At 40.2% G+C, this 14,318-nt stretch overlaps 1 protein-coding gene across 1 annotated transcript in view; it reads right to left on the bottom strand.

Moving 5' to 3' along the window:
- Nucleotides 1-1,812: 1,812 nt before the first annotated feature.
- LOC127579347 (apoptosis-inducing factor 3) overlaps nt 1,813-14,318 on the bottom strand; it is a 98,913-nt gene continuing 86,407 nt past the window's right edge. The window contains exons 17-21 of the mRNA XM_052032082.1: nt 14,070-14,168; nt 13,215-13,290; nt 7,090-7,194; nt 6,187-6,207; nt 1,813-2,746 (exon numbers count right to left, since the gene is read on the bottom strand). Of these exons, the coding sequence (XP_051888042.1) occupies nt 2,707-2,746; nt 6,187-6,207; nt 7,090-7,194; nt 13,215-13,290; nt 14,070-14,168 (341 nt within the window). The 3' untranslated portion in view covers nt 1,813-2,706. The remainder of the gene's footprint in view (nt 2,747-6,186; nt 6,208-7,089; nt 7,195-13,214; nt 13,291-14,069; nt 14,169-14,318) is intronic.

Genomic DNA, 14,318 nt, shown 5'->3' with positions numbered 1-14,318 from the left:
CCAAAGTTAAATTGAAGCTGTTTTTTAACCACAATTGAAGGAGCTGACAAGATCTCAAAGCCACAAATCACCATTAGCTATTGTTAACTACAGTCATCATTTGGATCCATTTACAAGAACACATATTGAAGTGAAAGGAATAGAATGCATCAAGGTGAGTATGTGCACTAATGACGAGGTGAATTGCTCCTCTACGTTCCTCAGCAGCAGTCAGTACTTTAGGATAAAGAAATTATTAAATTGAAATTTTAGAATGTAAAACCTTAATGTTTGAGATGCAGACTGTCACATTCTCTTTTTAAAAAAAAAATTTTTTTAATTGAGTTGATTTTCATTTGAAAGTGTTTTTCAACCTGTGAACAGTAACATTTTCAGAATGGGATGTGTGAAGGGTTGCAATGTGAATTTAACCCAAACAGTTCAGGCTGGTGTACTGAAAATTAATTACTGAGTCTCCCAATCACATGGGAAGGGAAAATATCACCAGGTGCTATTCCAGAAGCTAAAGACTACAGCCCCCAAGGCTAACATGGCCCAGGATGATATTGAATATTGAAACTGTAAGTGATTTTTTTTTACATACATCTTAAATTTGTGTGTTGATGTTTTTTCAACTACTTTACTTTGTATCTTGGATATACTAATACAATTTTTTTACATCAAATATTGTGTGCTTGTCATTTCTATGGTAAATGCTTCAATTTATAATCTATCAAAATGTTACATCAACAGGATATCAGAATGAGTATTTATAAATGAATTACTGGCAATATGATTTGGGGATTTCGATTGAAGACAGACTTACCTGTGATTGTTGACTTGTGCTGGGATAAGCAGATACCAACCCCAACAATCTCCCTACTCAACACCACACCTGTCAACCCCCCCAAAAGAATGGCCTGTTTGTGCTCTCTCTCTATGCCTATAGCTCTATCTGGGATGCAAATGAAAAAGTGGACTAAATCAAGTGCAAATATAGTGAATGGTAGAACAGGACCAAGGACGGTGCAGCCTTTGATTCATTTGTTCTTATTATTCTGCTCTATGTAGTTTGGGCAGAATTAAAAAAAAATTCTGCAATGATGGAAGAACAAAAAAACCCTTTCAGAAATAAAAATCACATGATGGATGTAATTGTGTCTTCCTATTAATTCCACAACTGCACTGATCATTGGAGCTATATTTTTTTTTCCATAATAGAATAACAGAATGGAGAAATTTTAGCTTCAATTTAGACTATTTTCCCCTTGGAGTGCTGCTGTTTTATCCTTGTTTCATAATTCAAGATCCATTTACTTTCCCTCAGGGTAAGCCCAGTTAATGTTAACAGTGTAAAGTTACCAACCTTGGAGGTTATGACACTAGTTTTGTACTTTAGTTTGCATCGTGAATTGTCCAGAAGCTGAATGAGAGGCTGTTGTTTGAAATAGTCTGATCTGGAACTGGAACTGTTACTGTGCAATTCCTCACTTCAGCACCTTAGTGTATATTTATTTCAGTTATTGGGGATGGCGAGTAGTTGTATCTTGAGGAACCCTGTCCTAGTATTTCAGGTGCACCAAGGCTTGCTAGCAACGACAAATACTTCAAGGTGACATGGAGGAGGAGCAGGATATTTAAGGCAGATGGGTACTGGATAAGCAAGTGGATGAAGGGTTCACATATCAGCTAAGATCATCATAAATAGCAGAGCATGCTTGTGGGGCCAAGTGGCCCACTTGTACACCTAACTTGTATGTTCATCTGATACTTTAGCACTAAAGAAGTGCTGAAACTTAACCAACATTTAAAACAGAATACACAGTTGCTATCTTGATGTTTACAAGAATTTACCTGTTCTATTTCCTACTTCACAACAATGACTACAGTTCATTGGTCATTGAAATGGACAGAAGTCATACAAGATTTAAGTTTCTTTAATTTTAACAGAATTCCAAATGATTAGAATAATTGCATTACCACCTTGCCCAGTCCTTTTTTTTTAATTGTGTTAGATGCTGAAACATGCTTGCCAGGATCAGCAGATGTACTGCCAAAGGAACACAATGTCAGAAAGAACCACATACAGGACCTTTTTCTTAAAAGCTGATTTCTCATTATTGATTAACAGAAGCCACACCAGTCTTTTTAGATGATCAAATGTGTAAGAGTCTTGTCTGAGTTGTTCTGTGACCACCTGTTCCTCAATACAGCGAGCTGTGGACCCAACACAGTAATATTCAGAGTCAGTCACTCTCAACATTGGCAGGGTGAAACATGCAGCAGGGGCCATGTTCAGGATCGGGTCAAGTGTGTAGGAAGGGGCACGGGTGAGAAGACCTGGCATTCTTCACCTTTGGCTGGCACACTTGAGTAAGGAACTGTTCTGCTTGCTTCTGACTATATTATGTATTTGGTGAGTCCTCATGCGTAGTGAAACATTGAGCTGTAAGGATGACCCTCTGCTCACTACAGGCATTCCTGTTATTTAGAATTGGAGACAACCACCTTGGTTCAAGAAAGACGGCAAGTGCCAAGGGGCTTGACCATTTGTAAAGTGCGTGCTCCTACCCCCTCCCATCATACTAGCCCCACCATCCATCTCAGCACAGCACAACCTACTGCTGATGATATTGTGCTCCAGAAAGGACTGTCCAACTGAGCCGCTGAGATCTGTTCCAAGCTGTGGCTTTGCCCAGGGCACAGGGCCCATTGGCAGTATCTCCACTATGTACCTTTGCCAAAGAGCCAAGACATGTCACCTGTCCTGAAAGACAAAAGAAACCCCCAAGGGTCATTATACAGCTTGCCTCATACAGTCATCTTAAATGCAACTACAACCTGTGTGCAGGATATACTGCAGTACTTCAGGAGGAAGTCATGATTTGTCTGAGATACTGTAAAGAACTGGTGTCGTCTGTGGTGCAATTGTACCATGCTTGCCTTTGAGTTAGAAGGTTGTGGGTTCAAGCCTTATTCTAGGCACTTGAATGCAGAATCAGACTAGCTCTACAATGTAGTTTTGAAAGGATGTTGCACTGTTGGAAATGCCACACTTTAGATAAGATGCTAAATCCAAAGTTCTTGCTCACCCTCTGATAAACAGACAAAAATCCATGCACTATTAGAAGAAACACCAGTCATCCCCAGTGTCCTGAAAAATATTTATCTTCAACCAACCTTAGCACATTACTGTTTGCTGGACTTTGGCTTCAGTGTCTCCTACATTAGAACAACTACTACACTTAAAGTACTTCATTGTAAAGCATTTTGGAGGTTGAGGAAAGTGCTATATAAGTGCAAGTCTTTCACAAGTTAACAAATCTACTAATTTTCATCTGTGGGTATAGAATGTTTTAAATTATAGATCTGTTCTCTGTCACCTGTACCTCCCCACACGGCCATTGAAGCCAGTGACCCTGCCCCTGGGAGTGCCAGGCCTTTCAGAACTATCTTGCAACAAATACATAAAAGTTTGGTGTGGAAGGATTAATCAGATATGGGGTGGGGGAACTGATCCCCTCACCATTGCTCAGGGTCAGAACTCATTGACAGGTTCCCATATCCTGCTGCACCACATAATCTGCTGAATCTGAGGTTTATGGAATCAGCAAAAAGATGTGGGTGTGATCCTGTTGTGCACATCAGTTTCAGTGCTGCTTGCTAGTACACTAACTGCTGCAACACATCAACTATTGATAATAAACTGGTGTTAATTTAATCCAAAAGCTTTGACTTTCCAACTTCCTCCCAAGTCTATTTAACACTAATACCTGTAACGTCAGCCAGAACTCAACAACCGTACAGGGTTTCCACTCCCCACTTGGAGAATTCAAGGGCTGAGGGCTGGTTTGGGAAAAGAAAATGTCAAACACAGTTGAAATAAGACAAATCACTTTGAATTACTGCAAAATTACTTGCTCAGCTGGTATAGGGGATACTGGTTTTCAAGTACTGCCCTTCACTGCCTTCTGGCAGGAGACCTTTATTTTGAGGGTGGGTTTTGTAACTGTGGTAACATATCAAACTCATCATTGAACTCAAACTTTCATTGTGAGCTGCTTGATACTAAATGAATGATAGCTGCCAGAAATTAAACAACAAAGAAAAACAGGAAAAAAAAAAGCATACATGTATAAAAAATATTCTTCATTTACTCAAAAGATGAAGGGGAGAAATTTGTTTTGCTTGCTAAAGCTAAATGTGCCCCAGAGTATCAGCTGCTGGTTGTGGACACCATTTGAAACTGAAAGTCAATGGAACTAAAAGCCCAGAAATTGGGACATTGCTTTTTTGGGGTGCTAGAGCATTGTTGTACTTGGCACCGGAGCTAAGTTGGGCCCTGCCTAAAGTCACTAAACTGCAAAAAAAGTGTGCAACAGCATCAGCGTGGTTTCCTCACAAAAAGGTGTGTTAAATCGCGAGCTGTGCACATTCTCAACTTGTCATAGTGACCAGCACTACGCTGCACAGCAGTCGGAGAAATGTCAGCCCTTAAAGACTCGTGTCCCATGGCAGCCAGTCAGCAGTGAAGCATTTTACGGCAACGTGGAGGACAGAGAGGCTGGAAAGGATATGCGGAGAGGACTAAAGTTCTCTGAGAGGGACGGTGAACTGCAATCAATGAACCGTAGAACAATACAGCACAATACATGCCCTTCGGCCACCACGTTGTGCCGACCTTCAAACCACTCCTAAGACTATCTAACCCCTTCCTCCCACATATCCCTCTATCTTAAATCCTCCATATGCTTATCTAACAACCTCTTAAACTTGACCAACATATCAGCCTCCACCTCCACCCCCACCCTAGGCAGTACATTCCATTCACCAACCACTCTCTGGTGAAAAACCTCCCTCTGACGTCTCCCTTGAACTCCCCCCCCCCCGTTACCTTAAAGCCATGCCCTCTTGTATTGACCATTGGTGCCCTGGGAAAGAGGCGCTGGCTGTCCACTCTATCTATTACTCTTAATATTTTGTATACCTCTATCATGTCTCCCCTCATCCTCCTCCTCTCCAATGAGTAAAGCCCCAGCTCCTTTAGTCTCTCCTCATAGTCCATACTCTCTAATCCAGGAAGCATCCTGGTAAATCTCCTCTGCACCCTCTCCAACACCTCCACATCCTTCCTATAATGAGGTGACCAGAACTGGACACAGTACTCTAAAGTGTGGTCTAACCAGAAACACATGTCTGGAGCGAAAACCCACAAGTAATGGAGCAGTACTGGGAAAAATATCAATGACAGTGACCTCTACAGCACTGTAAACACTGCAGGTGTTCACTTCAAGCCCTACCACACTCATTGCTCCCAACTCCCATACCACCCCCATCATTGGCAATTGTTCCCTACATAGATGAACACTATTTCCTCTGTTGAGGACAGGCCACCATGACAGGAGGGAACAAGTCCCAACCCACCTGACCACTGTCCATCAGGTAGGAGAGTCCTACTCTATGTCAGTAGAGAACCACTAAGGTACCAGTAGTTATGTTCTCCAGAAATCACTCTTTGCTGGTTTGAGAACAGTCTGCACAACTTGGGAGGTGTGTTAGTAGTGTCCAGTGAAATTTGGAGCTGCCTTGTGTAATCAGCAAAACTCAATGGGCTGGGCTCCTTCTTCTTGTGACTGACAAACAACTTCTGTTTGATGGCCCAGGGAAGGCTTGAAATTTGAATTTCACTGTAAATGTCGTTAATGAAACACAGCCGAAAACACTGGACACAGTAATGTGGATGCAGAGATGAAGTGCCCAGTCCAATTTTGCAATTGGTGTGATTTTATCCAGAAACTATCACTAATGCAATTTGCTCCAGCTTACAGCAATTCTAAATCAGATAGCACTGAAATGTCTTGCACTATGTGACCCAATTTTTAGGCAAATTTCATGAGTACAGTCAGCAGCTGATATTAGCACAAATGCTTAGCAATGGCAGCCAAAGCCAAACATCTCCCCAAAATGTCTTAACCAAATGACTCAGATTGTTCACCCTGTAAAAGATGGCTACCTGTAACTTAAAAGACAAAAAAATGACTGGGGAAAGATTGCATGCACATTAAGTGTGTACAAACATGCAAAAGTTAGGATAACGGCAAATGATCCATCAGGCTTGTGACTAACTGCATTTTCCCAGCAGTGGCCATACTTTTTATCAATGGGTGTATGGGTTTATATCAAAGAATAAAACTCTCCACTACCTACCGGCCACGATGTACAAATATCCTTAAGATTGAGAGCACAGAAGGGGGGAGAAAGAAAGATATCTTGGGTGAGCATTGTGTGACCACTTATTATAACTGCTAAACCACCGAATGTGCCATATACCCTTCCTGCATGCAAGGCCTCTAGATTTAGCCACTGCAACATTACGCATTGCTTCTGGAAAGTTGCCCACAATTTCATCCCTTGCAGTGAGTTATCTATTTATCATAGCCAGATAAAAGTACGAACATATAAAATTGATGAACTGCAAAAGAATGAATGGTCCACCCAGCTTAGGCAATTCGATCATGATGGTTCATCCATCACAATTTAAGCACTAACTGTCCACCAGAATCCATGCAAATTCCTGGGGAAGGTGAGGAAATATCGGATTAAACATTCAATGCAAGTTAGTGGGAAAATTCTCAGCAGCTATCAGACACGATCCACTTCTTACATGTCTTTCTTAGCCTGGGATGTATCATTAGAGTTGGAAAAAGGGAAACAGCGAGTCCATGAAGAATTAAAGGAGAAATATAGTCTATTTAGTGTGTCACAATTCAGATTGAAAAATTTTGCCATTTAAATTCTGATGGGACTCAGCCTGAATGGAGAGAGGAGAGAAGGATATGGAGGACATTTCCTGAAAGGAAGCCTGTGATTTCCCTGGTGCTAACCTACCGCAGCAGTGTAGCAGATGCTCAGACAAAGAATACATTAAATGTTTTGGCTCTATTCATTTCAACAAGTTGTTCAAATGGGATGGGGAGTCACCCACATTAAACTGGTTGGAAACATGAGGGTTTTGTGACATATCCTCATATCATATCACAGTCTGCAGTGAACACAGCAACTTTCTCTCTGCCCCTCTCACACTCCCAGGACTCCTGTAATGTCACTTACTCAACGTCCCTCTTCTTGATGGTCCTCCCAGATGCCATGACCTCCGCTACTTTGGACACAATAGGGTCATAGTTCATGCTTGACACAGCAATTACCTCATCGCTCCTGGAGAACAAGACAACAAGCTTAAGATAATGTTCATTTATTATTTTGTTTTGTGAAATATTGGAGTGCATAAGATATATGAAAGTTCAAAGATAATGAAAAAAAAAGTGAAACATCATGTAGCCTTATTCTGCCTACAACAATTTACAATGGGAACAAATCAGAGCAGCATAGCTGACATGCTCTCATTTTGAAACTCATCAAGTCAAAAGTGAACCAATAAATTTCGGTCTGAGTTACTAAGGGAAATTTGGGATTCTTACACCAGAAGTCTGGTGAAAGATCAGTGAACAATTTCCAGAAGCTGTTGTTCAAGCAGCCATTAAGGTTGTATCCCCAAATGTCTTCGATGGCACTATATATGCACTAATTAATCATGTTAGCATTTTTTTTAAATGTTATCAGAGTCATACACCTATCAATTTGGACATCTTGAAGCCTTTTGTGATCAGTTGGTTGTCCAACCAAATTTAACAGGGCTACTCATTCAGTGAGGAACAGTCAAGAGCCAGAGAATTTTGGAGTCACTGTCACCATGGATCAGCCTCAAGTTTCCACCGTTTACAGAAATTTGCAGTTATGAGACTTCAGTTCCTGGAGGTCCAGGGAGGCAGGTACAATGCCCTGGAATTTTGTGGAAGCTGCAGTAATGCTAAACTCATTGGAATTTAGAATCAGGTGATCTTATTGAAACATAAAATCCTATGGGTGCTTGACAGAATAAATGGAGAGGATGTTTCCCCTTGTTGAGGAATCTAGGATTGTCAGAAAAACTGATCCTAAAGGGGCTGCCCATTTAGGACAGAGATAGAGGAATTCCTTTTCTCAGTGGGCTGTGGATCTTTGGAATTCTCTACACCAGGAAACTTCGGAGGCTAAGTCACAGAATATATTCAAGGCTAAGGGAAGACAGATTTTTGGACTGTGGAGGAAGTGAAGGGGTATGGGGCATAGACAAAAAAGTGTTGGGGCTGAGGTTAGAACCTCAGTGATCTTGTTTCTCGGCAGAACAGACTAAGCAAACTGCTGGAGCAACTCAGCAGGTCAAGCAGAATCTGTGGAGGCAAAGGGATGGTCGACATTTTGCATCAAAACCCTGCACCAGGAGCTGTATGGCCAGCACATGTTCTTATTTCCCACGTTCTCTTGTTCCTAAAGCACTTTGTTACTAACCGTGGGATATCATTCATTGCTGGCAATTGGAATAATAATAGTTGAACTGTGCATCATTTGTTGGTACAGCTTGTGCAGTATCTTAAATCAGTACTAACTCAGAGACACAGCTTCTGCCCTGAGATACAGCAGTGAGTCATTTCCACTACATACTGGGTTTCTGCTCAGTGCTTTGCTCCCTTAACTGTGCATCACTGTTCCTGTGATGTTAAAGTCACCAAGATGTCAAAAGGATAAATTGAATGACTAGAGGGGAAGAAATATAACAACTGTCCTCTCACGTGGGTGTGCCTCAGAGAAACAACACATTTAAGTACTTCTATGTGCATTCATGAGTAATTGAATGTATATGTATAGATGTACGTTTGTATGTGTTCAAATGTATTTCTAAGTTCTTGAACAATCAAGACAAGATAATTTATCCTATCAGTTTTGTACTTTAAATGTTCCCACTCATGCATTATTATTATTTGGGGATTGTACAGTTGAAGCCCTGTATGTATGTTTACGTACAGGCTGCAGTACGATACACAAGTGATGCACAGCTGGCAGATTGAACAGGATAAAGAAGTGGAAATTATATCTACGATGGATTTAAGGGGCAACTGAGGGAGAAGAGAATTAAAGAATATGCCAATAAAATCATAGTAGGCTGAATGGCTGCCAGTCTGTGCCACAGAGTTCATGACAGCTTTTTGCAGAGTAATCCCTCGCCTTTTCCCATGGAGTAGGATTACTGCACATTCAACGCAATGCCACTATCAGCCAAAATTCCGAACAAGAACATGGTTTTGAAGAGTCTTCAATTTTTTTTTACAGAAATGCAAGAAATACAATTAATAGATTTAGAGGCACATATATATTGAAGGAATATTGATATCAACATTTGTGATTCATGACCAACAGGAAAAAGAGAAGCACAAGCTGGATCTAAACTATTTGCAAGGATACAGCTATAAAGAGAATTACATCATATAAGAATGATTTGGCAAACAATGTACCATCAAATGTTATGCTGTTGTCAAGTTTAAACACTGTGATGATGCAAAATCTTGGAAGAATCGAACTTTGAGCTGACAAAGAATCTGGGAAATGTAATCGGCAAGAATTACTTAAAAATAAAGCAGATAAATATCAATATTTAATTAGAGGTGAAAAATAGAACGCAAAATGAGAGTAAACACAGCTTAAAAAGGGGAAATATAGCAAGACCAAAAGATTTCTCCATAGATTTAGCCAGGATTGTAAACAAACAGGATTACTTTAAAAGGTACAAATAAAGATTTGGGAATGGTTAATTGAGGCATAAAATTGAATGTGAAAAATAAATGGATAAATTGTAGGGAAAATTTAGAAGCAAAAACAATGTTTATAGAAGAAGGTAATGAACAATTGGCTCCATCACAGGATAAACAAGGTAAACTCTGTTACAGGAAATGGAGGTTGTAATTTTCATCTTCATGGCCTGGATATAAATTGATGGAATATTTGTTCCCTTTAGAGCATCCACAATGAAATCAATGAAAATTAATTAAATATGCAGTTTGTTTCAGTACTGAGATCGTCAGGTTTTTGTTAGCTTAATGGTGGTAATGGTTACGGAGGTGGAATAGAGATACAGATCAGCCTTGACCCATCCAAATGAAAGTCGGAAAAGGCTCGAGATACAGAATGGCATGTTCTTAACTTTCCTGTATTTCTATTTCAGACACAGTCTATGTAGCTAGTTTTACATCTAGGAGGAAACAGATTCCAGTTGGGTTGGGAGACCTAATGGTTTTTCCTATGAAAGCCTTATGACTAATGAATGTTTGAGCCAGAACAATGCACCAGCTGGACTGTGCCTCTTACACAAGGGATTGTCAGATCTTGAAATAAAGGGAAAGTTGAACGTCCACTAATTCTGTAGTACCAACTATTGCGAAGCAGACATCTTTTATTCTGGGTAGCAGTAATCAGAACTGCAAAATGGAAGATCAGTTCAATTTTCATTAATGATTTTATAATTCCAAGTTAAAGCTGTTTAACCTCTTCACTGCCAGTGGGTAACATAGTAAAGTATTATACAAGCCAGGTAAACAGTACAGAGATTAAATAAACTCTAGAAAGCTACTCCAACATCTGTACTCACCTCAGTACACATAAACCTGTCTATACCACTGTTATTATGCACATATGTTCCTGTAACTCTCACTTGTAAACCTACCATCTCCACACATATCCAAGTGTACCTGTATCTGTATATATGCTCTATATAACTTTACATAAACATCAGTGCCCACTATAGTTCCATACATGTACACTTGCGATCATTTATCTCTATACTTGTGCTTCAATATCTTGAAAGATCTATGCACGTCCATGTACCTCTATAAATCTATATTCTTTCTGCCATAACTCACACTTTTTCCGTACAATCTATTTGCACCTGTTCCTAGCACTCTTGCTATATTCCTCCTTAAATGCATCTGTGCTATTTGCCTCAAATATGCCATGTGTTACCCAGTTGTATCTCCTAATATTATCCGGTAAAGAGGATAAAAACATGAAAAAAAAGGATCAGAAATAGGTCATTCAGCCCCTCCCGTTTACTCATAGAATCATAGAGCAATACAGCACAGATACAGGCTCTTCGGCCCAAGGAGTCCATGCTGACCACAGTGCCCACACAGCTAGTCCCAATCTCCTGTGTTTAGTCCATATCCCTCTAACCCCCGTCCCTCCAAGTGCTTCTTAAATGACGCTATTGTACCTGCCTCAACCATTTCCTCTGGTATCTCGTTCCATATACTCACCACCCTCTGCATGAAATAGTTGCTCTTCAGGTCCCTTTTAAATCTTTCCCTTCTCACCCTAAATCTATGCCCCCTAGTTTTGGACTCCCTTACCCTGGGGAAAAGACTTACCATTTAACAAGATCGTGGCTAATCTACTACCTCAACAGCATTTTCCTGTTCTTTTAACATATCTTTTGACCTATCTAATATCCAAAAATCTATTAATCTCTATTTCAAATGCAATCAATGACTGAACCTCAACAACTCTCAGGGTAAAGAATTCCAAATTCCCCAACATCTGAGTGAAGAAATTTCTCTTTATTTCAGTCATAAATGGTGTAATCCCTTATTCTGAAATTATGAATCCATTTGGTATGTCCCAATTAGCTAACATCACATTCTCCTAAATCTTTATAGGCCTAGCCTACTTAATCTCTCCTCATATGAGAGACCCACCATCCCACAAATTAGGTGAATCTTCTATGTACTCCCTCTATAGCAAGTACAGGTCATCCCCAGGTTACAGCAGGGTTCTGCTCCTGTGAACTTGTTCGTATGTACAGGCTATGCATAGGTCAGGCATCCATAATCTGGGGAGGACCTGTACATGCCTCTTTAGGCACACAAGACCAAAACAGTACACAATACTCAAGGTATGGTCTCACCAAGGCATTGCTGTAAGAGATCTGTGCTCTTGTACTCAAGTTATTTGCAATAGAGACCAACATATCATTAATCTTCCTAACTGCCTGCTGCACCAGCATTTTGACCTTTAGTAACTTACTATACAAGAATACTCAGATCCCTTTGAGCATTCCCCTATTGGTCATCATTTTATAAAATACTCAGCTTTTTCACCTAGTGTATAACAAGTGTTTAAATTTAATTTTTTCACCTTCCATGCCATACCCCATCTTCAATGTTGCCCACTCACTCAGCTTGCCTTAGTCCCCTTGTTCCCTCATCACTTACCCGCACTTCCACCTAGTTTCTTATCAACGGCAAATTCAGAAATGTTACATTTTGTCCCTGCAGCTAAATCATTGATACAGAGTTTGAGTAAGCCAACTCATCAATAAGTGAAGTTATAAGCTTCTCTTGAACTCCCTACTGTAGTGACTACCTTACAGTTATGGTTCCCAGGGCAGGGAGAGAGGATGGAGGTATTTCCTTTGGGTTTCCTTCTCCCTTGTTTCTGCTCGCATACACCTGGAAGTTCAATATAAATTAGACTGGCAGGGAGTTGGGGAAGGATGGGTCCTTCCCAGCTTTGCCACCTTAACTTCTTGAGAATCTTAGTCAGAAAGCTGGCTTTAGGTGTAGTGCTGCCCCTCCAAATCTTACATTCCTAGGCCGAGCACACACATAAATCTGTATTTAAATCTTAAAAGTCAATCTTCTTATTAAACCTTAAGCTACAACATCACCTGGGCAGATAAGCAAAACTGGGCTAAAGTAGAGCACACAGTTTCTAAATAAGACTGGTGGAGCCTTAGCTTGCCTCCTGCTTGGGGAAATATCCTTCTGAGAACAACATATGATGCTAAATAAATGCCAAATCATCCTTTCTAACTGTGCATGATCTAACGATTATTGTGGTCAGCGTAACTGTGAGATGACAACTGAATTCAGCAGAGGAAGAAGTTACTTATTGGCAGATATTGGAAGACACTTGGATTGAAATGAGTGAATGCCCAGCAGTGGTATGGAAGAGGTTAAACTGAGCTCTGCATGTGTCAGTACAAGTGGCTATCAGAATTATGATTGGGAAAAAGAGAGAGAAGCATATGTAGGGATGGATTCCACCACCAGTGAACTCCAATTTTTACCTCCAAGTCTGTATGCAGTTGTTCATCCCAGTGGCTTTCCTAAATTGTAAAATAATGTGCTTTAACACCAGACACAAACAAAAACACTATTCCATAAAGAAAGAAACTTATTTTAGAAAGAGTCAGTATTAAGCATTTATCATTATGTGGTCTTGTGCTGTATTCTTACTTTGCATTTACAGTAGCTGTGACAATTCTTGGAAAGCCAAACTCATTACAGCAAATAGTTGGAAGGACCTACTTAGTGTAGAACGCCACAAACTTCCGCTCGTCCAGGTCGCCTTGAATGATGACATCATCGAATCCTTCTCCATGACCTGCAAGAGGTAATGAGTTGCAATCACACCAAAAGCTTATGTTCAGTTGGAGAAATTAAGAGAAATGTTGATAAATAAATTTGTCCTTCGATTTGTCTGAAATTCAGCTCCATGAACAAATTTCTACCTGTGCAGCTCAATGGGATTCCTCCATTTGATTGGTTGAAAAACCACATTGTTGCATGAACTGCTCACAGATACTGCTGATCCCTTGTAGAGGCATCACAGCAGTGGCTCAAGCTTAAAGTAGCCATTAAGAGAACAGGAGAACACCTGACAACTGTTTGCACAGTGAATATCAAGCATCATTTCCTTGCTACTGACCACAAAATCCATGCCATTTATTGATTATCCTGATGTATGCTTGCAGCATATTCTATTTTGCATCTCAATTACTGATCTCGTTTTTAATAAGTAAAATCTGATTTGGGTTGTAACTGCAACCTAGTTCTGCTACAATGTAATTTTAAAGTCTCCAGGCATCAGTTTCAGTTCCATGGGCTTGTTATAGGCAGCAGCTAATGACTAGGTTCGATAGACCCAAAAATGAGTTTCGTCAGTCAGATTCTTGTCCTCATTCAGAAGAAAGAACTACTATAATCAAATCCAGAATTATTTGTATTCTTTCACAGTCTCTTATCAATTATTTACTAAAATGGGCATGCAATTACTATAAATGGTTCATTGAATGAATTAGTTGAGATTCATGAGAGGAGAACCCAAGTGGTACAAAGTGGCTGTCAGAGGAGAGAATAAGTGTCTTCCCCTCGCAGCTTTACCTGCATAGCGAATACTTTTCCCAAACATTGCTGTCCAGAAGTACGGCACTGTGTTAATCTCTATTCCTTTTCCCAGTATGTTGAGGGCAGCTATTCGACCTGAGGAACATTGTGAAAACAAGAATTACTGACTGGTGTTCTGTACTGATACATTGCACCGCACCTACAAGCCAAAGAATTTCTATCTTGCTAATCCTACTGCACATTACCAAAACTCATGCAGCAATGAAGGAAGCTATTTGGCAGTGT

Source organism: Pristis pectinata, chromosome 17 (genome assembly GCF_009764475.1).
Source record: "Pristis pectinata isolate sPriPec2 chromosome 17, sPriPec2.1.pri, whole genome shotgun sequence".
NCBI classification, from domain to species: domain Eukaryota; kingdom Metazoa; phylum Chordata; class Chondrichthyes; order Rhinopristiformes; family Pristidae; genus Pristis; species Pristis pectinata.
The sequence above is the reverse complement of the archived record's forward strand: the minus strand, read 5'-3'. Positions and strand labels throughout refer to the sequence as shown.